The sequence below is a fragment of the Solanum stenotomum genome, chromosome 11, assembly GCF_019186545.1.
Source record: "Solanum stenotomum isolate F172 chromosome 11, ASM1918654v1, whole genome shotgun sequence".
Taxonomy (NCBI): Eukaryota; Viridiplantae; Streptophyta; class Magnoliopsida; order Solanales; family Solanaceae; genus Solanum; species Solanum stenotomum.
Window position 1 is genome coordinate 48,081,164 of NC_064292.1, and position 27,756 is coordinate 48,108,919.

A 27,756-nucleotide genomic window follows, 5' to 3' on the forward strand; every position below is an offset into this window, starting at 1 on the left:
GCTAAGAGTTTTTTAAAAACAATTTTTCTACCTCTACCTTCACCAAAAGAAAGATGTTGTAATAATCTACTATATGATATTATATTATTATTGAAAATAATCCTCGACAGAGATGAAAATTACTATGAAGCAAAATTGGACCAGTATTGGCAGGAAATTGGGCCAACAATCAAAAGATTGGACTAGTATTGGCAGGGGCCGCGCGAACGCAGGCCCCCTCAGTAACAAATTATGACGTAGACTCGACCACTTGGGCCGATCTTAGGCGGGCACCCCTCCAAAGTGCAATGGAGGTCACCAACCTAGGCCATGGACCTTCATGATCGTCCATTGACCCCGTCCAGGTAAGTATGTTTCTTCTTCCTCCTTGGCCCAATTTTATACTCACTTTACTGGTTTATCCATTTTCTTCACTTGGTGATGTGGGACAAATTTTAAGTTTTTCAGAAAACTTTTTCTCCTTGGCCAATGGCCATAGTAATGAATTATTATGATCAGAGTTGCCTAGCTATTAAAACTGTCTTTAATCTATGAACTATGAATCAAAATAAGATATTATTCAACAAATTAACAGAAACATATCTGATTGAGCTTTAAAAATCAAATAGTTAGCTTTTCTTTGTATTACATAATCTATAACTTACTACTCTCTCCTTTTCTTTTATTAGTCCTTTATATATTTAGCATTAAGTTGCACTTGAAAATGCACACGAAAATGATAGAATATGTAGAAAATGGCATTGTGTAAACATTCACACTTCATAATGCACTGGTTCATCTTGATCTATTATTTCTCAAAAAGTATTGATTTAACCATCATTTCATAGAATTTACTTTTAAACTATGCTGATACATTCTTATAGCATAATATTATGGTGCGAGGCTCCATTTCTCCTACGCTTCAATACCACGTGGAACATCATTATCAAACTCATGTCTCCTTGTATTGTGTAGCCCGTGATACTTGAAGCATATTTTCTTGGATAAGACTTATGCATCGATCTTCACTTTCACCTGCACCTCATGTGTTATGTTTAGTAGTTATGCCTAACCTAAAACTTTTTGACTTTAGGATTTGTCCCCAACTTCCAACACATCATTAACTTCATTGTGTGTCTCTATTAATACTATGTCATCTTTAAATAACATACACCACAATACTTTCTCTTGAATATGTCGTGTCACTCCCTTCATCACTTAGGGAAATAGAGACAAACTAAGGGTTGATCCCTATAGTGCAGCCTCCATCATGTCCAGAAAGTGTTTTGAGTCACCTTTCAATGTTCTAACTTTGGTGTAAATATAGTTGTTGCAATGTTGAACCTCATTATCAAGCTCCTCGTCTCCTTAGATTATGTAGCTTATGACACTTGAAACATCCTCTTGGGTTATATGCATCGATCTTCACTTCCACTTTTGCCTCATGCGTAATCTCACTAAACTTGCACTCTATATACGTCATTTTTATTTTACTTAACCTGGAAATTTTAGACTTTAGGACATGTCTACACTATTCCATCTGCAAATAACATACAACACTACACAATTCCTTTGAATATATATGTCACATCACTTCATTCATCACTAAAACAAATAGGGACGGGCTAAGGCTTTGATCCTTAGTGCAGCTCCATTGTAACCGAAGAGTATTTGGAATCGTCTTTCATTGTTTTAACCCAGAGTCTCCATCATACATGTTTTTAATCATCCTAATGTAAATCATCAATACAACTCTAGCTTCCAAACATCTTTTGAGGACTTTCCTAGGGACTTTATCATACGCCTTTTTAGGTCGTTGAACACCATATGTAAGTTTCTCTTTCTATCCATGTATTGTATTTCAACAATCTCTTTTCAATATGAATGACTTCTATAGACTTAATCCGAAATGACTTTTAGATATCAACACAGCCCTCTTCATTCTCATTTTGATCACTCTCTACCAAACTTTCATAATTTGGCAAAGTAGTTTGATACCCTTGTAATTGTTGCTTATCAATCCCCTTTTTTCATTTCATTCAACAGCTTATGTCTCTACCAACACTTCATTTTTTTGTTTTAAACACATCTCCCACTATGTCCCAAATCACAAACTCTACTCAATCTAAGATCCACCTAATAAAGTTCAACTAGCATTGGCAGGGGCCGCGCGAACGCAGGCCCCCTTAGCAACAAATTATGACGTAGACTCGACCACTTGGGCCGATCTTAGGCAGGTACCCCTCCAAAGTGCAATGGAAGTCACCAGCCTAGGCCATGGACCTTCATGATCCCCCATTGACCCCGTCCAGGTAAGTATGTTTCTTCATCCTCCTTGGCCCAATTTTATACTCACCTGCTTTATCCGTTTTCTTCATCTGGCGATGTGGGATATAATTACTGTGCTTTCTTTATAGTAAAGTTTTTTCAAACTTCTCACATTGGCTACAGATTTATGAGAGTTGGCCAGCTATTTATTTGCAATACACTGTTATATATATATTTTTTATAATTTAAGCATTTTATCATGTTATTGTTACTAATTACTATGCTAAAATTTAGGTGTACTTTGTATTTACGTCAAATCACACTTATTTATCATGATTAAATCATAAATCAAAAGGGATAATACATATATTGGACTTTAAACTTGGCTTCAAATTTTAACTTTGACCTCCAACTTTCATAGTGCACAAACAGACACTTTAACTATCCAACCTTTTAATAAATAAACACGCGTGTCTTACCTGGCAAAACGTGTGATGTGCACGTATTTTGCGCGAGTAGGAGTAATTTTTGAGGCCTACAACAGTAAAAAAAAAATGCTGAAATGACAACTCTACCCTTAATTAATTTTTTATTTTTTTTAGTTCTAAAATGGACGTGTAAAGTATTTAATTAGTTGGCAATCATTGAGTGACTCACTAATACACGTGGCAGCGTTTGCATTTCACGCTCTTGGCTCCAAAAATCGCGTGTTTATTTATTAAAAGGTTGGATAGTTAAAGTGTCTGTTTGTGCACTATGAAAGTTGGAGATCAAAGTTAAAATTTGAAGCCAAGTTTAAGGTCCAATATATGTATTATGCCTAAATCAAAATGATGAAATGTTTGTAGTAAAACTATCGTTGGTTCATTTTAACAAAACAAAGAAGTTTGTCGTGAAAAAAATATAGTAATGACTAATGTACTTGAATTGTTTTTGTTTATATGGTCTAAATAATTTTTCTTTTACACTAATTTGGTCTTTTTTTCACTTCTTTAAATTATGGCACGAAACATTTAATATTCATCACTAAATAAGAGTGAATACTGGCGAAATATCATAAATTACAATTGAAAATAAATAAATAAATATGTTTTACAAATATCTCAATTTGTGTAAGAAGATCCAATCCTACGTAATGCGCTATAATTTTCATTGATTCAACAATAATATCATATATTAACACAGAAAATGGATTAGTTAAACAATTCAAAACTCCATCAAAGAACATGTTCCTTCAACATGAAATTACTCTTCTTCTTTTTTTACAGTCGATAAATTAACGACTTCAAATATTTTTTTATTTGTTTCGATCTTGTTCATTACATGAACCTCGAATTATAAACACGATACAATTTATTAGGAAAAATGACAGAAATCCCACATTTAAGTTCTCTTATTACCATTATCCCCTATTAGTTTTACAAATCTCCAAAATTCCTCATTTTCGCGCATCAGATTAGTGTATCATGTATAAAATGTACATCAGATTAGTGTATCATGTATAAAATATAATGTATCTTACTTAACGATTAATGTATCTCGCCCATCAGATTAATGTATCAACACTTATATTATTGTATCCGTTTGAGGGATTTCTGTAATTATAAACTTATAAGAGACAAATAGTAATTTTGTCTTAAAAATATGTGATTTCTGTCCTTTGCCCTATTTTTATTGAGCAACTTTCACATATAGCAAACACAAAATTCATATTTGTATGCCTATAACAAAGTTTGCATAATTGCGCTTCATAGCAAACATAAATATGTATATTTCGCTATATATATACAAAAGAAAGCAGATGTATAATATGTTTTGGTATACATATACAAAAAAATCAATTGTATAAAGTGAGAGAGACGAGTGAGCGAGTGAGATCTGGGAGAGGGGAGAGAGGGGAACGAAAATATATGTATATATACAATTTTCACGCATTTTATACATTTGCGTTTTGTATAAAGTGAGAGAGGCGAGTGAGAGAGCGAGATCTGGGAGAGTGGAGAGAGGAGAGAGGAGAGAGGGGAACGAAAATATATGTATATATACAATTTTCACACATTTTATACATTTGCATTTTTTGTATAAAGTGAGAGAGCGAGATCTGGGAGAGTGGAGAGAGGAGAGAGGGGAACGAAAATATATGTATATATACAATTTTCACGCATTTTATACATTTGCGTTTTTGTATAAAGTGAGAAAGGTGAGTGAGAGAGCGAGATCTGGGAGAGTGGCGAGCGAGATCTGGGAGAGGGGAGAAAGGGGAACGAAAATATATGTATATATACAATTTTCTCTCGCTTTATACAAACACAAATGCATTTTATACAATTTGTGTTTTTTGTATAAAGTGAGAGAGGCGAGTGAGAGAGCGAGATCTGGGAGAGGGGAACGAAAAAATATGTATATATACAATTTTCTCTCGCTTTATACAACACAAACACACTTTATACACTTGCGTTTGTATAAAAAAATGAGAGAGGGGAGGGAGAGAACGAGAGTGACGAGCGAGATTCAGTAGGAGAGAGGTGAAATAGTAACAGTTTGCTATGATGTACAATTAAATCAAATTATATTTATAGAATTTAATTTAAATTAATAGTTTGTTATTATATACAATTTTCCCATTTTTATTTCATATCTTGTAGTTGTGTAGTCTCGGATCTATATAAAGCCCAACAAGACGAAACATTTTTGGCGCGAATAATTGAAACCCCCTCTTCAACATCCCCGCCATTAAAGAGATGAAAAAAAAAGCAGCTCAGCAAAGTAGAGAGTAAAGCAAAAAGCCCTAAATTCTCACAATTCCAAATTGCACAGCAATAGATCATCAATTGAATGGGCAAGAACGATAGCCAGAACCAGCTAATAGAGGCGAAGAGAGCTTACAAGAGCGCAAAAGCAGAGGGGAACCGAAAGGAGGAGGCGAGATGGGCAAATTTGATCGGCGACATGCTGAAGAACCGAGGAGAGTATGTAGAGGCGCTTCGTTGGCTCCGAATCGACTACGAAATATCACTCAACTACTTGCCCGAGAAGCAGCTTCTTCCGTCATGTCAATCTCTTGGTGAAGTCTATCTCCGCCTTCAGGACTACGAACACGCCCTCACTTTCCAGGTAAACGTGCTTAGTGATTACATTTAGCTTAGCTGGTTGTAGCAAGTTATTTAGCATTACTCGAAATGTTGAACATAACCTTTACAATTTAACTCGAAGAAAATAACTTCATTTTATTTTTTGACATCTGTTTGACATAAAGTTTAAAAATTTAATGGGCAACAGAACCAATAGGTGAATTTGCAATGAGCTGATTGTGCAATATTTTAATGGCACATAGAATTTAAACTGTTTAGAAAGAAATGTAATTTTTATTTGAGAAACATTGTCAAGGTTGATTATCTAGGTAGATGTCTAGTTGGTTTCTTTGGGGATGCCTGCTATTAACTAGAAACAAATGCATTAGCTGCAAGCCACATACGGATATTTGGGTTGCTGGGGATGAAGTGTTAAGGGCATAAATCATTATACTTCCGTAGATGACTTTGATAAACATAATTCAAATGGTCGAGAATATGTTACCTAGTGATCAATGAAGTGGATTGAGCACCACGGGGTCTTAGGTTCAAATCTCATTAGAGATAAAACATTTGGTGATTTCTTCTCATCTGTTCTTGCCTTGGTGGACAGAGTTACCTGTTGCCCGTTGCTGGTGAGAGGTGGCAGGTATCTCATGGAGCTAGTCGAGGTGCACACAATTTAGCCTGGATACCATGGTTATCAAAAATAAGTGGAAGAAAAATGTCAGAGAATAAAGGCCTAGCCAGGGGAACCCAAGATGGATTTGCTGGTTGTACAGTTGATCTAAGGGTCAAATCCTAGCAAAGTGTCGGTGTAGGTCCAACTTTTATGCTAATGTTCATTTTTTTTAGTACGCTAGACGTGTCAGATTGAATCAAGTTATTGTCTGTTGAAAAGAAAAGTTCTGAAATTTGCTTTAGTTTTATTTTGCATGGGAACTTCTCTAACTCTTGAACTAAAAAGCTGCATTAAATGGCGATGCAATATGCTTTAATTAATTGTACATTTGTGACGTTATAGTTTGTAATGCTAATGACATTTCAGTGGGCTTAAGATCTAATATCTTTTTTCTCTCTATATAATCTGTTACCTAGTTAAGGATTATTTTCTTGTTTCCTTAATATTGGAGGGTAATGGAAACAAAACTAAATTTTGGAAAGATGGCTGGATAGACCAAACCTCTCTTAGGGAACTTTTCCAGATTTCTAATCTGTGAGAACCCTAATGCTAAAGTGAGTGTCTGTTGGACAAAACAGGGATGGGACATATCTTTAAGAAGACTACTTAATAATTGGGAGGTGGATAGGGTGGCAGCGCTATTGGGAAAACTAGCTGGAATGATTATAACCACAATATCAACATACAAGATCCTGGGAAACATAGTAAGGCTGGAGTCTTTTCCGTCAACAATTCCTACAAAAGAGGAAAATATAATTGGAGTTACTTTTGGAAGAGTGACATTCCTACAAAAGTAAAGTGTTTCACCTGGTTAGTGATAAAGAGAGCATGTTTAACACAAAAAGTTCTACAAAAGAAAGGCAGGCAACTGGTCCCTAGGTGGTTTTTGTGCAACTTGACAAGGGAAACAAATAACCGTCTCTTCTTGCATTGTAAGTTTGCTGCTCAAATTTTGAACCTGTTTCTCAATATCACAAGTATGAACTGCACAATGCCCGAACATACATCAGATATGTTGAGCTGCTGGATTAGGAGGGGAGGCAGTAAGAGTCAAAAGAGATGGTGGAAGCTAGTACCATCATGTGTATGGTGGTCAGACTGGAAAGAAAAAAATGGAAGATATTTTGAAGATAGGTCCAATTCCATCCACAAAGTTAAATGGAATTGTATAGTATCTCTACTTTTTTGGTGTAAACACTTTATATAGATGATATAGATCAGATTATACATTTGATAGGAAATATGTAATTATCCCCTTTTGGAGGTTGCCAGCATACCGTTAATGCTGAAGAATTCAACCTTACCAATTTCAAAAAAAAAAAGTTACCTTAATATTGGTTATATCAACAGCTGGAGATCCAACAGAGTTCACATTTTTCAGTACAACTGCCTGTGGAATCATTACGTTAACCATATGAAAATATATGAGTGGTGCTGATTTTGTCATATCACGTTCTTTTCCTGTATGGTTGGGCCTTATCTTTAGTATTAAAATCTAAATTTTCAAGCATTTACATTCACTTGTTGACTCGGAACTTGATTCTCTGTCACTCTATGTCTGACATATTTTTAGGATTTCAAGATGCTGTTGAAATTATTTGATTCTTTTCAGTGTATAATCGGGCAACAATGTCATTTGTCACCTCCTTAGGCATCCAATTTTGTTCTCATGATATGCATAGTGCTCTGTTCGTGCTTTTGGGACGCTGGACTGGTTTCTCTCCTGCCTCTCTAATATTCATATTTGGTGAACCCCTCATGCTCACTCTTATAAATCTGCTATTTGGATGGCAAATTCCAAACCTAATACGTTTCATGAGAAAGATAAATCTTAAGAGTGAAAATAGCTCGTCATTGATTGAACATTGTATTTCTTCGTGTTGTTATCAAGCCAAACTGACTTATAATCTATTTCTATATATTTTCCTTTTAAAAAAAAAGAAAAAGAAATGCCCATTTCTCGTTTTGTATTACTCTTCACATAAAACGTCAATTTTCCAACAATTATGTTTGCAGCGTAAATGTTTCATTTGTTTATCGTCAATACTTATTATTTGTATGGTACAGAAAAAGCATCTAGAGCTTGCCAAGGATGAAAATGACCTTGTTGAGCAGCAAAGAGCCAGCACTCAACTTGGAAGAACATATCATGAAATTTTTCTGAAGTCGGAGGATGACCATGATTCAGTTCGGAATGCTAGAAAGTATTTCAAATTGTCACTGGATCTTGCCAAAACTCTGAAGAAGAATTTACAATCGAGCAAACATTCTTTTGTGAAGGAATACATTGATGCCTACAACAACATTGGTATGCTTGAAGTTGATCTTGATAACTTGGAAGAAGCTGAAAGAATTCTCAGTAAAGGATTAGATATCTGTGATGAAGAAGAGGTAAGTGAGGATGATGATGGACGTAGCAGGCTCCATCATAACCTTGGAAATGTTTACACCGAGCTAAGAAATTTGAATAAAGCACGGGAGCACATTGAGAAAGATATTACCATTTGTCATAGGATAGGGCACTGTCAAGGGGAGGCAAAGGGATATATAAATCTTGGGGAGTTGCATTACAGGATTCAAAAGTATGATGAGGCCATGAAATGTTATGAATGGGCTCTCAAACTGGCGAAGTCCATGGAAGATGAAGATGCTTTGATTAGTCAAGCCAATCAAAACATTGAAATAGTGAAAGAAGCACGCAAGGTAATGGATGAGATAAAAATAGGAGAACAAAGTCTCAAAAAACTCTCAAGGGAAATAGAAATAGCTAGAGGAACAGAGGGTGAGAGGAAGTGCCTGCTGCAACAAAATTCAGCACTTGATCGTCTCATCGAGAAATGTAGTGCAATCTTTGCATGGGTAAAAGTACGTATTTCTCTTCATGCCTTCTTGCTTTTATTTCAACTACCAGTTAACTTGCTAGCATATTTCCATGATTTGTTTTCATCATCCAATATCATGCTTCCAAACCTAATTCTGTCTTGGCAAAAATTATGGATCTTTTGCTTGACGAGTTTGTGTCGATCAGTACCTCCTCTGCGCTATTAATCCTTCTTTTTTACACGCATCTCCTTTTTTCTTGCTTAATCAATTTCTAAGAAAGATTAGTTATTGGCAGTCATTTCAATGTGTTTCTTTGGCCAAAAAGAACTGATTTAATTTCCAAAATCTTAAACAGTAATTTTTCATATCTATCTCAATAGATTGAGGTATATCCAAGAACTGAGGTCTGATTTGGAAGCACCATTTATGTTTTTAATCTTTTTTTTGGACCTCTGAGTGTGGATATTTTTGTGACAGTCTAATGACTGGAGTGCAGAGTTCCAACACATTCGTGGAACCAATATACCTCATTTCTTCTAATTCTTTGTGTTCCCTTTTCATTTATACATTGAATGCATTGTGTTAATCAAAGGAGTTTCTTGATGATAGAAATGTGACAACAGTAATTTTTTCTGTTTTTGACTGGTTGTATTCAATTAAGTAATTGGAAGTTTTGTAATTTGGTACCTTGATTCTTGTGGTTAGCATCGTACATATGCCAAAAAGAAGAAGCAGACAGCAATTGCGCTCTGTGACAAAGAGAAATTAAGCGACTCATTTCTAGCCATTGGAGAATCACACCAGAAGCTTAGGCACTTTGACAAAGCTCTTAAATGGTACAACAAGAGCTTGGATACATACAGATCAATTGGAAATTTGGAGGTAATCTTGTTATGCTTAACAAACATATCCGCAATCTCACTTTCATTCTTATTCATGAAAGGTGCCTGAGATATTATGATCATATTGGGATGTGTGCACTTGGGACTTGTCGGGAACTGGAATCTCTGCAAAAGAATTGACTAATTTATATCTCTCTTTGAGTATTTAGTAATCTCTTCTTTAACACATTTATAGTGATTTCAGGGACAAGCACTAGCAAAGATCAATATTGGAAATGTACTGGATTGTAATGGTAATTGGGGAGGTGCTTTGGCGGCTTTTGAAGAGGGTTACAGGTACCCCATCTGTATTATCACTATCTCAATCATGTGCTGAATGAGTGGTATCCAGCATACGAGTCAAATGTGCTTGGCTGCAAGAGTTTAGATGCCCGACTGGAACTAAATTTCTCATGCGGGGTTATATGGTGTCTAAAGCTTGATATGTTGTGTTTTCATTGTACTTCCTCAGTAAAATCTCTGTGTGTGTGGTCTTTCTCTCTCTTTTGGTAAAGTAAAAGATCATCATTTACCTAACGAGAATGATCCAATCCTTAAGTAGTTCATATATTTTGTTCATTTTTTTCATACTCCATCGTCCCAATAGGAATATAGTACTTTCTTTTTTAACATATCTCCTATTGGTATCCTCCTTAAATGGGAACCTCTTTCCTCTGCTGTACATTCCTTTTTAATACTGTACTTCTTCAAAATTGTGTACACATCTTTCATCCCTGAAGTATCTCAAACCTACAAGTCCACTTTCCTTTAAACTACCATATAATTTTAACTCTAATTTTCATATTTGCCTACTCAAACTAAGTCTGTGATTTGGGATGCACCCATGCAGGGTGTGTTAAAACTTCTATGGACACTGTCATTTTCCATATTCTCCATTTCTGTGTGCTTACTTGATGGCATACAAGTAGCTTTACTTGAGTAACAGACAAAATGAAAAGCTGTAAAAAAGAAAGCTAAAAATTCTAGAACAAAAATGGTTAACAACCTAATTCATCAATGCTTTCCCCTTCTAATGTCTGCCAACTATATTATCATTTTGCAGGATTGCCATTCAGGCAAAGAAGCCCTCGATTCAGTTGTCTGCTCTAGAAAATATGCACTATAGCCAGATGATCAGATTTGATAATGTGGAAGAGGCCAGGTAAAATGCTTTTACTCCTGAAGTCCTTGGATTTTGGTCCATCAGTAACATGTTACTGAAAAAGTAAATGCCTAGATTTTCTTGTCTTGTGCATAGTCTACATATTGAATATCATTGATTATTAGGGATTTTGTGTGTACATATAATCATATATATATGTGTGTATATATATATATATATATATTCCTTTGTTAGTAATAAGATGAAACATTACAGGAGGTTGCAGTCGTCAATTGACAAATTGAAGCAGTCAAAAATTGGAGATCTTGAAGCAGAACATGTTGCAGGGGATTGCTGTTCTGAAAGTGAAACAGAGGCCGGCAACCAATCGCCAATCACATCATATGATAGCATTACACCAAAGAAAGCTAAGAGAGGTTTCAAGAAATCAAAATCTCACAGCAGTGAAGATGAATTCGAGGATCTGCCTTTGAAATCACTTATCCGTCCCAGTAAGAATCTATCTAAGCTGAAATCAGCTTATGTAGAAACACCTATTGCTACTACTGAGCTACCTGATTCTCCGTCCCCGAGCATGTTGAGACCTGCTGGTAGTCAAGCAGTTGGTCGTAAACGTGTCCGCCTTGTTCTCTCTGATGACGAAGATGATAATGAGGATGTATACAGCTCCAGCAGGATTATTTCTACTCCTCTAGAGGGTGAAATGGGCCATTGCTCAAGAAGAATCTCTCACAAGTGTTCTGTAGAAACTGTTGCTACTTCTGATGAGTGTGAGTTGGTCTGCAGCTACTAGTAAGTTTATATCATGAAAGAAATAGAACACTGATCAGTATTTGGGTAAATTTGCAGTTAAAGACACAAAACATCGCTGTAGTCCTTCTCATGGACTGAAGGTATTCAATTGTTTTACAAGAATCTGAAAAAATAGTTTCCTTCTGGAGAATTTGATCAAGTACTTGTTATTAACAAGAAAGTTGATTGTGTGGCAGGAAGTTTCACCAGTTGGTTCAGGATGTGTTGTCAGTGCTTGTACCCCTATCAATCTTGAAGAAAGTACTTGCTCCGACAAATCTAGGACTCCTGAGTTAGGTTTAAGGGACGACAAGGATTTCACATATTCAAGCACAAAAAGGTCTGCTCCAAAGTTTAGTTATGGAGCTTGTGGCAGAGAATTGGATGCAGATGTTTCTGGCAATGACAGTATTTCTGATCTCACTCTGCATGCTTGTGGTGAACATTGTGTGAGTGTAAATTAAGCCTCAAGATATTATGTTGCTGGCCATAATTGTTAATACAGAAAGTTAATACCAAGTCAGTTTATATGTTTCTGTTTTCACCTTAAGTTAGTGATAAGTCTAACTTTATGTCCATAATATGCAATACGATAACTATGCTGTTGACCCATCACATGTACAACATTAGATCTTTTTGGTTCATTATAGGAAACATTGTCAAACATTAACATATTTACTGGAATACTGTTATTACACTGCAATAATTGACTATCTCTCTTACTTGATGTGTTTAACAGCAACATATTCTCTTCAGAATTGGCAACAATGTAGTACATGTAAAGTGGGATTCAGGTAATGCTGGCACAAAGCTCAGCTTAGAGCAGATGAAAGTTGAGGTAGCATGCTTGTTCTATTTACAGCTCTCAGCTGAGGAGAGATCTAAAGGTAGGGAAATAAGTTTCAGTTTGTAGTTAGTCTCACACTCTCACCTTCTCAAATTGTTGATATATTACTTTTCACGAGGCATCAACCAGTATTCAGTGAAGAGCAAGAAGACATAGCTACTGCAACTCATGAATGTTCCAGTGCTTTGCAAAACGAGCATTTTGAATACAACATTAATGCATCGATTTTTTTATTATTATTTTAAGGTTTATTATTGCTCCTAATGCTACTTCTGCGGCTGCTCCTATTATCAGTAGGAGAACTTCTAAGATTTTCTAAAATACCATAGAGCAGCAAAGAAGCAGGATTTTCATATACTTTGTTATCAGAATTTTTTAAGGAACCTTGATGAAGGTTGATACAAAGCTGCAGAAAGAGTTCCAGTGATCTGCTCTATCCGTTGAATGTATTTGTATAAAATTACTGTGAAGTGCAGACAATCTCCGGATAAGTTTGTTTTCTAATTTGTCTTGGCATCACATGTCAGTCATCTGATATAGATTAGTTTCTTCATAGGCCTAGTCCCAGTCATCCAACATATGATGCATGAAGGAAGAGTTATAGAATCATTAGAAGCAGTTAATATCCTAAAAGATAATATGGCTGGAAAGGCATGCATTGAAGTTTCAATCGATGGTATGTTTCTTCTGATCTGTTCCTTCTCGGATACTCATTTTCCTGTCCTTCAATTGCTACTTTTCAAATCGTTAGTAGTTTCTTGTCAAAAGAGTAAACTCTAATGTGTTTCTAATTCTCTCAAGTTGTGAATACAAAACTTGTTAAGGATGTGAAGATGACTTGAAATTTAGTGCTAGATGAAATTTTGGAGAAGTGGTATAGTAGTGATATTTTTTTGGGTGCAGTTTACCTCCTACTAGCCCCATTTTCACAATATACCATAGTAATTATTATAACTACATAGAGAATCCTACAAATATTTACAGCCTATATCAAGCATTTTAAAAATAGAAGACTGGTGGCAACATGTTATATGGGTTAATATTCCTAAAATCTAGCATTAAGCAACAACTCATTCCTAGAAATAGACAGACTGTAATCCATGCTACCATTCTCCAGTTGTCCTTCCATATAGTGAAGTTTGTGCCATCAAACAGTCAATGCAGACAAGGACTTGGTCATCATCTCATTGTGGCAGCCTTCATGATGCCAAATATTGCTTTTAGGTAGCTGAAAATGTATAAAGGAGAAATAATATATTGGTTTGAAACACATGAATGTACTATTTCCTAATAGAGATATTTGCTTTCCCTGCTCTTGAGATTGCTATGGAATTAATGCAAATAACTATAATGGCTATGGCAAGTCTTAATAATTTTATGCAACTAGAGGAGAAAAAAAACAAGAAAAAAGACTTGATCTCTTGAAAGATGAAGTCTTTTTGGGAGTCGGTTTGGAAAGAAAAAAGCAAAAAAAAAATAATAAAAAATTGTTGGCTATTTTCAGATTTTGAAATGTACAAAGCCATGTCATTTATATCCCCTACATTTTAAGCTTCAAATTTGTCATCAGCAGTATGGGTTCTAAAGCATCTCATGAAACTGTACATTGATTGCTGCGAGGAGCTGTCTCAGCCACCAATCTTGAAGGTTCTTAAGATGCTGTACAACCAAGAGGTAAGATACAAATTTCATTACATTTCCAACAATACCTTAGCTTTTGTTTCTAAGATGTCAGAGCTTTTGTGGAGCATTCATATTCATTAACGAGTTAGTAGCTTGTCAAGGAGTTGATATAAGCATCTCTGAACTAAATTATTTTTTGGGTTGGGGTCTTCTCTTAGCATGATTTTGTAAATTAGAACCAAACCTAGTTGTCACATCCCAAAATACCTCCTAGATGTGATTGACACCTGCTAACAACATCACTCATCAATCGGGAGAACCAAATATTCAAACAGTTACCCAAACTATCTAAGTACTGAGAGCATTATGCACAAGTCTAATCACATTAGTAATAATCAACAAAAGGAGAATAATAATCCCGCAAAATCCATAATCAATCCATTGATTCAACGATCACCAAAATACCAATTCTCTATCCCAAATTCCACAATAAGACCATGGAGCATCTAATAGAGTTACATGAGTTTAGCTTCCACGAATAATGCGAAGGCGCACCTCAGCAACAGGATCTACGCGAATGGACTCGCCAGCCACTAGTCTCACTCTCTGCAACAGTGTTCGCATGGACATGCATGTAAAGAGTGAGCTATATATAAATATAATTCAGTAAGATCCTCAACCCGCTACTTTAATACCCCTGAAACAAGTATTAGAAAATACAACTACACAGCGAACATGTAACTGATATGTACAGGAATATACTTCATAATATAATGCTCAATAAGTCCTAACAAATGTTAAAAAGGGACGCTACCTGTTTCAATTCAATCCACACTCAAAGCTTGTCATAAGCGGTAGTGAAGGAGATCAGCCTAGCACCCCGACATGTCCATGACAACATATATAATGCCTCAAAGTATACTACGACAGCATGAACAAGACCCCTAACATATTACGACAGCTATGTATTCCCCTAGTAACTATATCACAGTAATGAAGAAAGATATCCAACGTCACACCACATATCACTTCTAAAAAAATAATTCGATAATCTTCACAAAATAGCATATCTACGGCTGATGAAAGACCACTGATTCTGCCAAGCTCATGCTTGTCCCAACACATGGACTAGACAGATAAAGCATATTTTCAAAGCAGGTTTGAAAAGCAAGCACTAAAGCTTAAAATCTCACTTACCTCGCTAATAACAAGTTCCCCAACCTTGCAATGGATAGAACACCAACCTAACAGCCTCCAATGGCCTCAATCTATGCAAAATATTGATTAATGATATCAATTATGCTAGTCGGAGTCAAGTCTCAATATCCCAAACTTTTAAGCTTAGAGCTAAACCCTAATATCTCACACCTTAAACCATCATTTAAAGATTAAAGAATATTTCCACATCACTAACAAACTTAATTAGTGAATTATCTGCACAATAAATTAGCACTCTATTCCCAAATAGACAAACCGTGCGTAAATAATCTTAGATGAAAAAGTGTAATTAATTTCGTAGCAAACCACATTGCTGCACCAGTTCACAGCCTACAGTGGCTTTAAGTTCCAAATTCTTTAAAGTTTTTAGACTCATAATTGACTAATGATTTCCCCATTCACAATGAATATCACATCATTACTTGCTTTTATGGTTAGCCATTAATTCCTATCCATTATCACTTCTTTAACAAAAGCATTACATCAGCCCAACTGTATTCAATTTTCATGCCCAAGAGCAAAGGAAAAATCTCAATACCTTATCACTGTGAAATTTTTTAATTTGCTAGCCTGTCTGTGAATTTCCCAAAATTTTTCTACGATCCGCTTCTTTCTTCCAAAAATAATAGGACCACTTGCCCTGATATATTTTAACTCCATCAGCCAAAACAGTGCAACAACAAGGATAGTGCAGCAACAAGAATAAAATAATGGGCTTGGCATCATTTAAAGTGAAAAGTATTACTGATATTTAGCTGTTTCAAGATCCCAGACAAACTGTTAATATCTTAAAGTGGGGCTGCACATGATTTTTTTGGATGGAGACATAATAGCAATTTTAGCAATCGTATTTAAATCAGAGCAAGAAAATTAATGTGTTTACATAACCCCCTAATCATTAGTTTGATGGCTTCTTTTATATATCTTTACCAGGTGTCGGAGGATGAAGTCGTGGTATCTGATTGCGAACTGCAAGATATATCAGTTACACCATTAATCAATGCCCTCTATGTACACAAAACTTTTGCTGTCTTAGACCTTTCACACAATCTGTTAGGTAACAATCATATGGTCAAGATCTTTCTTCATACTGTTACCCGAAAAGTGCACACTCCGATTTGCTATTTATGATTATCAAATAACTTGATTCCTAGCCATTATCATTTCTGTGAATTATAAGTTCACCTTTTTGCTATTCTTTTTCCTAATCTTGGCAATGTACCAGGAAATGGAACAATAGAGAAGCTTAAGCAAGTATTCATCGCATCAGGGCAAAAATATGGTGGTTTGACCTTGGATTTGCACTGCAATCGACTTGGTTCAACTGCCTTGTTCCAGGTTTTACTAAATAATTATTAGAACTTTGAAATATGACTTTCTTTGCCTCTTAAATGTGATATACAATGTACTCATGAATTGTGCACAACACAGCCATGTTCTTGCTGAAGATATCATGCTCTGAGGGCAGCAGTTAATGTAGCATTTTCTGGTTGTTCAAGTCAAAATGTATATGACATCTTCTGTAGCTTAAAATACTTACTTCCAACTCCATGAATATATTGGAAGAGTTTGACATTTTAAAGTTTGCCTTCCTCAAGGCAAACTTCCAACTAACATTTTTTATTACACGTTACAAAGATTAGGATAATGTTTTTATTATGTATTAAGATGATTAAAGGAGGGTATAATGACATTTTTTCCTCTGCTTTCTCATTCAATCAATAAGAGGATTTTCTTTTCCGTTGTTCTATCTATGCTGTTCCATATAAACAACTTTAATCTGATATTGGTTCAGATCCAAATAAAGTAGTATGTAGCCTTTCTCTTCAAGGTAGCTATTGAGAAAGCATTTTTAATAACCAGTTGATGCAGGCCCTAGACATGATTAACTGTCAAGGATAGCAGAATTAAAATATGACATTTTGCAACAGGAGGAAATGTTTCATGATAGATTGATAGTCACTCCCATAAGTTTATGTGGAACATTTTCCTACTAGTCTTGACTTATGCCGGGAAATACTGCCATCTAATCCTGTATTTAAAGTGAACACATACATTCACAACTTCCTTCTTGTTAGGTTGTTATAGATCCTCCTTTATGCTGCTAAGAAATTCTTATTTTGTTCAGATTGGTGGTGGAAGCTTGTAGATGGGACAACTTCTTATTGGCTGTTGAGAATATAATTAACTAATAAAAGTGTGCTCTCTCTAATGGCTTAAACTTTTAGATGAGATGGTCACACTCACACACTTCAGTATTAGAACAGACAGAGGTTCGGATCGAATATTACCGCCACCCTTATAAAAAGAAAGAATTTCCACGTGTTTGGCCCATGAAAAAGAATCAGGCCCCTACGTGAGGGGTCGTGTTGAGAATAGAATTAACCAATAAATGTGTACTTTCTAAAACAACTTAACCTTTTAGCTGAGATGGTCACACACTTCAACAAGTAACAAAGTGTACAATATAGTCATGAGTATAGGCTTTGGTTACCTTTCCTTGTGCAATAGGAATACAAAGTTGTAATAAACTCAAAAATAACCAAGGAAACTTCTGTAGTATTACAATTGCTAACTGGAATTACAAGAAAAATAACAACTGCTAAGGAAGAACAGTTAAGAAGGAGAAGAAGAAAGAGATGAGATACAAAAGAAGATAAAGGATGAGAAGATAGTCAACTTTACACCAAAAATAGCTTCCTTACTGTGCCTATTCACTGCTACTTATATCAACTCACTCCTTGCAATATTTCCCTGGACCACTTGCAATTCACGTGCTTGTCGTCAGAGCTTGACCATGAAATCTGCCAACCTTTTGGAGGGAATTGACACGCGCTTGCTTCTTCTAGGTTGAGTAATAGTCTTGTCCACTGTGGCTGCCAGGTTGTCCTCCATGTCACCATTTGTGTTCATAACAAAAGCTCATTAACTAAATAATTATTTTTTGTAGAGAACAGTGTTATCAAAATCATAGAGTGCAAAAAAACTTTAAGGTCTGGTGGTGCTCTAAGCACAAAGCGCAAATAAAGTGTGTGCTGTAATGAAAAAAAGGCACAAATGGAGAATAAATGCAAATATATATGTTTCATCTAGGACTAATAATTATTAGCATGAATAACAAATATATGGACAAAGAAACTGAAAAAAAAAAACAATTAAGTGAAATATTAATTGTTTAGTGTTGCCTCTTCATGAAACACTCATTAGTAAGGAAAGTATGTCTTAGAGCCTTGATGACGAAACTGAAGTTTACACTAAGCGATGCAAAGCTCTCAACATGTTTTGAGTTTCGCTTCAAGGTTTAAGCACGCCTTTGACAACACTGGTAGAGAACAAGAATATGTGTTGCCTTGAATATCTTCCCTCGTAGTTTGACTCTGGATCTTGTCAGGGAAAAGCTGACAAAATGTGTATTGCATCAGTTTAGGATCCTTCTGACATCTGGAGCAAACTTTAGGTTCCTTGTTCTGTTACTTAGGACTGAGTGTAGGACGAGAGAGGTTAGTGTGCACCCTCTGAGACGTGGTTTGATCCTCAAATGTAGAGAATTATTTGGGTGTGTTGTCACAAGAGTGATGGGAATCCCAAACTGAGACGTGGTTTGATCCTCAAATGTAGAGAATTGTTTGGGTGTTGTTGTCACAAGAGTGATGGGAATCCCAAAATTGATAGTTTTTCTGACACAGTGGCGAACTCCATGTCTGAGTTTTGGGATAAAGATACATTCTTTATGAATGTTGAATTCATGGTTTTTGCAAGTATTTCGTGCATAAGGAGAGTAATATTTGTAATCCTTTTGGAGGGGAAGTAATCCAAGAAGAAACATTTGAGTATTTGACTGATTTTGGATTGAGTCTTGATGAGAGTGAATATGAAAATAGCAAAACATCTTAGTGCTTTTAGAGTATTATTAGTAACGACTCAACTTTTAGAAACTTCTAAAGAACAACTGGCCTAGTGAATCGAATCTCTAGTTTCTTGAGGGCTTTGTTGTTTTGTTAAGTTGCTGTTAAGATAGCTTCCCTGGATGACTGATTTGGATCATTACTAGTTCATGATTTATCTAGCTACCTCAGAAAGGTGATTTTTATTTTTTTCAGATATTCCATTCTGGTATCTGTACTAGAACTTTATGAACAATTCCACTTTCAGAAAATAATTCCTAAATTTAAAATTGAAATATTCTTCTCCATTATCTGTTTTGACGGCATGACATTTAGCATAAAATTGATCCTGAATCATTTATAGAAGTTTCAGAATATGAAGAGACTCTGAATTATCTCTCATGAGAAACTCTTAGTCAATTCAGGTATAGTCTTTTATGCCTCAAATGGCAGAAAAGTATGTAATGCTGATAATGTTAGTTGGGTAGATAGATTTGTAACTCAGGGAGGCACCTAAACTGTTTTATTTAGTCAGATCCTGAGGGAGACACAATAAAGTCACTTATGATTTGAGATCATCCACATGCCACACTTTTTCATCTTTCTTTTGTTTGCAGTCGAGCTGATAAAGACATAACATTCTGAATTGATCCAGTAGAAAGTCTTATCTGATTGTACAAATTTACAGATTTGTGAATGCGATGTTCTATATGCCCGATTGGAAGTACTCAACTTATCTGGGAACCGTTTGACTGATGCATGTGCATCATATCTTTCAACTATCTTGCAGAACTGCAAAGGTATGGAGATTCTCGCTCTTTTATATTTTAAAAATAAAGCTATCATCTAGTTGCTTTTCATGAAGTGAGTATGCTGTTGCTTTCCCTTCTGCATGAATTGGATGAGTGCTTGATTAGCCTAAAACTGGCAAGATATTGAGTAGGCTCCATATTTAACGGCTCATTACAGGCTCTTCTAGTTGCAGTGTTCGTCAGCTTATTCTCAATTTCTCACATAGCTCTTCTTCTGCAGCTCTTTATAGTTTAAACATTGAGCAATGTTCAATCACATCCAGAACAATTCAAAAGGTTGCTGACTCACTGACTTCTGGATCAGTGCTTACACATCTTTCTTTAGGTACTTATAATTGACTATTTGAACGATAGTTCGAAAGAATGTTTCCTTTTCGATGCATTACTTATTTTTCTCAATCTTTCATTGTATAGGACACAACCACCCAGTAGCTGCAAATGCCGTTATAAATCTTTTGGTTACACTTACCAACTTAAAGAGGCAAGTCCTTGAACTTCGTTGACTTGCTTTATTCTTCTTTATACATGTAAAAGCTCAAGATTGGTTCAAGTATTACAAAGTGCATGATCTTGTATTTCGTGTTGTAGATTTCAAGAGCTTAGTTTGAAGGGAATAAAGCTAAGCAAGCCTGTAATAGAGAGTCTTTGTCAACTTATCAAGAGCTCTTGCTTGTCTGGATTACTGCTTGGAAACACTAGTATAGGGACGGTGAGCGACTCATCTACCTTTTAACTATTTTATGTGGTCTTTAATTGAAACAAAGGAAAGCCTTGGAGCAACAATAAAGTTGTCTCTGTGTGACCTATAGGTCACGGATTCGAGCCATGCAAACAGTTATTGACACATGTGTCAGGGTAGGCTACCTACATAACACCCCTTAGGGTGTGATCCTTCTTCAGACACTGATCGTGGGATGACTCGTGCACCGGGTTGCCCTTTTTTTTTCTTTAAGTAAAATTAATAACACTGGGATGTCTCTGCAGGATGGAATGTTAAAATTGATGCAATCATTGTCCACAGAAAGTCAAGAACTAAAGCTTGACGTTTCATCTTGTGGTCTGACACCTGACTGCATTGTCAGATTAAATGCAGAAGTTTCTGTATTTAATAGCATAGTTGAGCTTGACCTTGGGGGTAATCAGCTCAAGCAAGAGGTCTGTTTCACTCTCTTATTATTCATTACTTCAGTAGTTCAGTTCCTTGTTATATGTGCCTCTTGAAAAATGATACCTAACACGGAGTGAAGTGAGTCGAACCCAGGGGCGGCTGGCAAGGCTACTAAAAAAGTCTTTGGCCTTAGGCCCCCAATTTTAGGGGGCCTCATTTTTTAGTTAATTAGGTAGGATTAAATTAAAAATAAAATAAAATAAAATTAGAACTAAGACAATAAATGTAAAGGCCCCATTTTTTAGTTAATTAGGAAAGATTAAATTTAAAAAAAAAAATTGTTAGAGCTAGTCAATAGTGTAAACGGCTAAATGAAGTGATAGTCATAGATATGACTATCACTTTTTAACTTTCCAATAAAAAAGTTGTGTACTTTTTTTTAGTGTACAAGCTATCTTATTTTTTTATCTTATTTTTTTTCTAATTGTATTTTTATATATTCTATCCTCCTCCCTTCTATTTCTTTTCACTTTCTCTTTTCTAATCTTATATCTCTCTCTTATTCAAAGCTAAAAAAATTACTTATTGATAGTTTATATTTTAAATTTGGAGAAAACTATATTGCAGCAGTCCAATTCATTTTCGGAAATCAAGTCTTCATAGCTTTTGAATTCGGTAATATCATTCTAATTTCTAATATTAGTTTTGTTTTGTGTCTTATGTTTATTATATTTTTTATTTGATATTGTAAATAGTGTTTAAAATATTTGTTAGATTTTAATATGTCAACTAGAAAATATGAATCCGGTCATTCAAAACTTAAAAAAAAAAGAAAAGTCGATAACTTGATAAAATCTCAAAAAGGTGCTCTTGATAAATTTTTGGAAAACAATGAAAAAAGTAAATCAAAAAAAGTAGGGGAATGCTCTTTAGAAGAACAAGTTACAAACTTAGTTGAAGTTGAGTTAGATAATTATATAAACCAAAAAGAAGAAGAAGGAGAGGAAATTAGTGAAAAGTCGGATGTAGATTCCCAAGAAAATCAAGAACTTATAAATGAATTGAATAATCATACTCCTAAAAATATCTATGATCCTAGTCAATGGAATATTGTTGATACAAAGTTAAGAGACTTATTAGTAGAAAAGGGACCAATTAGAATTACCGACACATGTTTTCCAAAGGATAAATTTTTAAGGCACTTTTCTATTACATATTATTTTCAAAAGTTGGCAAATGGAGAAAGACATGAAAGAAGATGGTTAGTTTATTCCAAAGATTTGAATAAGGTATTTTGTTTTTGTTGTAAGTTGTTTAATACGACATTTAATGCAACGAATAATAAGTTAGCTAATGAAGGTAGTAGAGATTGGAAAAATCTTACTACTAAGCTTAGAACCCATGAAACAACTAGCCAACATATTATTAATATGAGTTCATGGATTGATTTAGAATTTAGATTGCGTAATAATAAAACAATCGATAAAAACATTCAAGACCAAATTAATAGAGATAGAGAACATTGGAAAAATGTATTGTCAAGAATTATTTCCGTCATAAAAACTCTTGGAAGAAATAATTTGGCATTTAGGGGGAAAAATGAAAAAATCTATCAAGAAAATAACGGAAATTTCTTGAGTCTTATTGAAATGATTGCAGAATTTGATCCAATTATGCAAGAACATATTCGACGAATCAAACATGATGAAATTCATAATCATTATCTTGGACATAATATACAAAATGAATTAATAAATTTATTGGCAAGTGAAATTAAGAACAAGATTATTGAAAAAGTTATAAAAACAAAGTATTTCTCTATCATACTTGATTGCACGCCAGATACAAGTCATCAAGACCAAATGTCTTTTATAATACGGAGTGTAGATATTTCGACAACTCCAATAAATGTAACCGAATATTTCTTAGAATTCTTAAAAGTGGATGATACAAGTGGAAAAGGTCTTTTTGAAGTTATTTTAGATGAAATAAAATGTATTGGACTTGATATTGATAATTTAAGAGGACAAGGATATGATAATGGGTCTAATATGAAGGGAAAACACCAAGGAGTGCAAAAAAGACTTCTTGATATAAATCCTAGATCATTTTATACACCATGTGGCTGTCATAATCTAAATTTGGTACTTTGTGATATGGTTAATTCTTGTACGAAAGCTATATCATTCTTTGGAGTGGTACAACGTATATATTCACTATTTTCTTCGTCTACTAAGCGGTGGAAAATTTTAAAAGATAGTGTAGTTTAACTCTTAAATCATTGTTACAAACACAGTGGGAAAGTCGTATTGAAAGTGTTAAAGCAATAAGGTTTCAAACTCCACAAATAAGAGATGCTTTATTTAAATTAGAAGAAGTTAGTGATGATCCAAAAATTAAAAGTGAAGCTAATTGTTTAGCAATTTTTGAGCTTGAAAATTTTGAATTTTTATTGGGTATGACTATTTGGTATGATGTACTATTTGCTGTAAATTCAATTAGCAAAAGTTTACAATCAAAAGATATGCATATTGATGTCGCTATAAATCAATTAAGAGGTTTAGTTTCTTTTTTTAAAACATATAGAGAAGAAGGATTTACAAGTGCTATGATTTCGGCTAAGGAAATTGCATTAGAGATGAATATTGAACCTGTATTTCGTAAAAAACGTGTAATTTATAGAAAAAAACAATTTGATGAGAATGTTGATAATGAAATCACAAGATCTTTGGAAGAATCATTTAGAGTTGATTACTTCTTATACATAGTAGACCAAGCCATCTTTTCACTTCAAAATAGATTTGAACAATTTGAAGTATATGAAAATATTTTTGGTTTTCTATTTAGTGGGAAAAAATTGAGATCATTAAATGATGAGAATTTAAAAAAATATTGTCTTAATCTTGAATGTTCCTTAAAACATAATACTCACTCCGATATTGACGGTTTAGACTTATTTTCTGAATTAAAAGTGTTAAGAGAAATCATAAAAGTAGAAGACAATACTCTAATTGGGATACTCAATCAAATAAAAAGACTTGATTCTTTTCCAAATGCTTACATTGCTTATAGAATAATGTTAACAATTCCCGTAACAGTCACCTCAGCCGAAAGAAGTTTTTCAAAATTAAAAATAATAAAATCTTATTTAAGATCGACAATGTCTCAAGAAGGATTAAGTGGTTTGGCTATATTATCGATTGAAAAAGAATTATTAGAAGAGATTGACTACACAAAAATTATTAACAATTTTGCATCTCAAAAAGCTAGAAAAATAGATTTAAAATAAAAACATTTATAATTTTTTTTTAAGGCCTCTAATTTGATTTTGGCCTTAGGCCACCAATAGGTTTGAGCCGCCCCTGGTCAAACCTATCAGAAAAAGGGTTGAGTTGAAACTTAATTGATGCCCTTCCTTCTGATTATAATACCTGTCTGAACAATTGTTGTCATTCCAAAGGTAGCGGGAGAAGACCAAAATAGTATATGAAAGAAGAGTGGATTAATAAAACAGTCACCAAAAAGAGATCGGCAAATTATAAAGAAGGAAGACCATTGGTTGGGAAGCAGTATAAGGCTATTTGTTAGTAGACAGAAATTACTTATGCCTGTACGTACAAGAGCCTCCTTATACATGAGTTTAGACTATCAGAAATAAGGAGAATTATTTTGTAAGAAAAATTACTTAATTATGACAGAATTATAAGTAATATGCTATACTGATAACCTTAAAACATAGAATAGATCTATAATATTCTAACATATAGCTGGATTAATTCTCGACTTCTGACAATATGCATGTTGTGGAAAGCTTTATGCTCCTTCACCCTACCTCCGGTATGGTAGAGTTCTCAATATATACACTTGGATAGTTAATCTGTAATACTCCACTACAGTACTCCGATATTTGCAATTTGAAAATGTAAAAAATGTGTATAAATGAAGGGTGGCAGGGCATTGGCAGCAGCAGTGAGTAATCCCCAGTGTTGCTTTCGAGTCCTGCTATTACAGAAATGTCAACTGGGACTTCTTGGCATTCTTTCGATACTAAAGGGATTATCAGACAACTATTATCTGGAAGAGCTCAACGTGGCTGAAAATGCATATCAAGACGAAATTCATGCTTTGCTACATGATCCATGCTCAAATGTCTTCCAAACAGATATAAACCTTTTAGAGCATACGTCTGAGGTATCTGCAGCTAATGCTAAAGAAGGTTGTCAAGAAGATTTATGTACAGTTAATACAGATTATAATCAGCTTGAAGCTCCTGATAGTGAAGATGAGCAAGTGGAGGTAGATGTTACAGTGCGAGCAACGAATCAGAGTTGTATAAAGAACCATTCTAACTTAGAAGCATATGAGTACATTCAAGAGCTTCCAGCTGCTATTCAAATGGCAAAGAACTTACAACTGTTAGATCTTAGTAATAACGGGTTCACGAAACAGCTAGCCGAAAGTTTATATGCTGCATGGGGATCTAGTTCAAGAAGTGGTTCATCACGGGGGCACTTCGAAGGTAATACAATTCATTTGTCAGTGGAGGGAGTTAAATGTTTCCATCTGAAGCCTTGCTGCAGAAGGATTTAAGTTATATAGATTCACCTTCTGTTTGTAATATTGCCATAAACTCAATCAGAAGCCTCACAAAGGTTCCTAATTATTATATCTTAGTAGTGAAATCTAACTTAAGTGTATATAGCTTTTGGCAATTAGGTTGGGATTAAACCAAGGATATCTGTGTTTTGAAGAAAAACAAAATTCTTGATGAATTGTTTTGTTTTATCATTGTCAATTTATCCAAAGCATTCATCAGAAATGATACTTCAATATTTTTTATTTTGAGTCTAAATGGATTTTTTGACAAACGTGTCTAAAATCTAAATGACTAAATAACATTAGAATGTAGTGTAATCAAGAAATGGAACAAATATATTATTGCTTCACAAGGGTATTGTTATTAAAGAAAAAACAATAGAATACATACATGCGTTAATATTTGATCTCTACTTTCTTTTTTAATTCTTGCACTATTTATTTTTTTTTTACCTCTCTTTCTGTAGAATTATGTCTAATTAATTTCTAGCAAGAAACCAATCAAGCATTATTAAGTCTAGTGTGAAGTACCATCTNCCCCCCCCCCCCCCCCCCCACCACCACACACAAGAGGAGCTATAGTGTTCCCACTTACCCTCCAATGTGACTCGAGTTAATAGTGGAGACGCTCAACCACTTAAGCAAGCCTCACTTGTCCAACTTTTGTTTTGAAAACACAAAATTGGCCACACGTACATCTAACTTTTACTTTTACAACTACATGCATATATATATATATATATATATAATTACCATCAATAACTATATACACGTGATTTTGAAAAGAAAATACTACAACCTTTTGAAAGAAAAATTCTCACTATATTTTACAAANCCAAAGCATTCATCAGAAATGATACTTCAATATTTTTTATTTTGAGTCTAAATGGATTTTTTGACAAACGTGTCTAAAATCTAAATGACTAAATAACATTAGAATGTAGTGTAATCAAGAAATGGAACAAATATATTATTGCTTCACAAGGGTATTGTTATTAAAGAAAAAACAATAGAATACATACATGCGTTAATATTTGATCTCTACTTTCTTTTTTAATTCTTGCACTATTTATTTTTTTTTTACCTCTCTTTCTGTAGAATTATGTCTAATTAATTTCTAGCAAGAAACCAATCAAGCATTATTAAGTCTAGTGTGAAGTACCATCTTCATAAGGTTAATAGTGGAGGCGCTCAACCACTTAAGCAAGTCTCACTTGTTCAACTTTGGTTTTAAAAACACAAAGTTAGTCACACGTACATCTAACTTTTACTTTTACAACTACATGCATATATATATATATGTACTAGTTTTTTGACACGTGCGTTGCACGTGATTATCAATTCCAAAAATATATGTTACAGTAAATAATATTGCTTATTTAAGCGAAGATTTAAATAATAAGCTCAACAAAAAATAATATTGTAGATTTTTTGTGAATGTTCAACGTGGATCTTCATAAATATCTCTTATTCATGTAAACCTATGAAGATGGTCAATGAAAATTTTTATTAGTTAAATGCAATCATGTATATATTTATTTCAATTTGATGAGGTTCAATTATGTAGTAATAGACAATATTCGCTTTGTATTTTACTTGTTATCTAACCAGATGTGCTTTGCATGTGTATTCCACGTTAAATTGTTTAGATGTCATATGAACATGTGAACAGAACAACTACATTTTATATATTCACATATTTTCACATTTGTTGTGTGTTTTCTTTAAAAAAAACTCGAAACATTTTAAAATAATATATTTTGAAGCTAGAAGATCTTATTAACTTGATAATACATTTGTGACATACATAATACTCTAATTTATATACAAATACCTACCCAAATATAAATATATATTTGCATTAATGAAAATATTTATCTCATAAAATTAACTACTAAATAAATAAATAATAAAAATTAAACTAATACAAACTTCAATTGGCGTTATTACAAATCATATAAACTTTTCTTCGTCTAAAATACTGAAATATTAAGAAATAGTAAATAAGTAAAACAAAAGGGAAATGTTTATATAGTATTAACTATTTTG

At 34.2% G+C, this 27,756-nt stretch overlaps 1 protein-coding gene and 2 non-coding genes across 4 annotated transcripts; 1 reads left to right on the top strand and 2 right to left on the bottom strand.

The window, feature by feature from the left end:
- Window positions 1-191: 191 nt before the first annotated feature.
- Window positions 192-352, bottom strand: LOC125846142 (U1 spliceosomal RNA). Its single transcript, XR_007444310.1, has one exon. It is a non-coding gene; the product is annotated as a U1 spliceosomal RNA (small nuclear RNA).
- Window positions 353-2,138: 1,786 nt separating this feature from the next.
- LOC125846144 (U1 spliceosomal RNA) lies at window positions 2,139-2,299 on the bottom strand. Its single transcript, XR_007444312.1, has one exon. It is a non-coding gene; the product is annotated as a U1 spliceosomal RNA (small nuclear RNA).
- A 2,703-nt stretch (window positions 2,300-5,002) lies between these two features.
- On the top strand, window positions 5,003-25,908 carry LOC125845007 (protein TONSOKU). 2 transcript variants are annotated; one of them, XM_049524378.1, is made up of 19 exons: window positions 5,003-5,361; window positions 8,068-8,865; window positions 9,529-9,705; window positions 9,910-10,001; window positions 10,768-10,866; window positions 11,083-11,597; window positions 11,677-11,720; window positions 11,817-12,068; window positions 12,359-12,506; window positions 13,023-13,142; window positions 14,037-14,140; window positions 16,241-16,364; window positions 16,533-16,645; window positions 19,880-19,991; window positions 20,224-20,328; window positions 20,418-20,484; window positions 20,592-20,712; window positions 20,988-21,158; window positions 25,057-25,908. In XM_049524378.1, the coding sequence occupies exons 1-19, from the start codon at window positions 5,083-5,085 to the stop codon at window positions 25,699-25,701; spliced, it is 4,086 nt and encodes a 1,361-aa protein (XP_049380335.1). In that variant the 5' UTR covers window positions 5,003-5,082; the 3' UTR covers window positions 25,702-25,908. The 2 variants fall into 2 exon arrangements, with proteins under 2 accessions (XP_049380335.1, XP_049380336.1); XM_049524379.1 differs by having other exon boundaries at window positions 14,040-14,140; window positions 25,057-25,907.
- Window positions 25,909-27,756: the final 1,848 nt, after the last annotated feature.

What these genes read in the sequence shown, in the direction of transcription:
- LOC125845007 (XM_049524378.1), top strand. Translation starts at nt 5,083, where the DNA reads ATGGGCAAGAACGATAGCCAGAACCAGCTAATAGAGGCGAAGAGAGCT. An exon ending in GATCAATTGGAAATTTGGAG is followed by an intron (nt 9,706 to 9,909) that starts GTAATCTTGTTA and finishes TAGTGATTTCAG; the next exon opens with GGACAAGCACTAGCAAAGAT. An exon ending in TGTTGCTACTTCTGATGAGT is followed by an intron (nt 11,598 to 11,676) that starts GTGAGTTGGTCT and finishes GTAAATTTGCAG; the next exon opens with TTAAAGACACAAAACATCGC.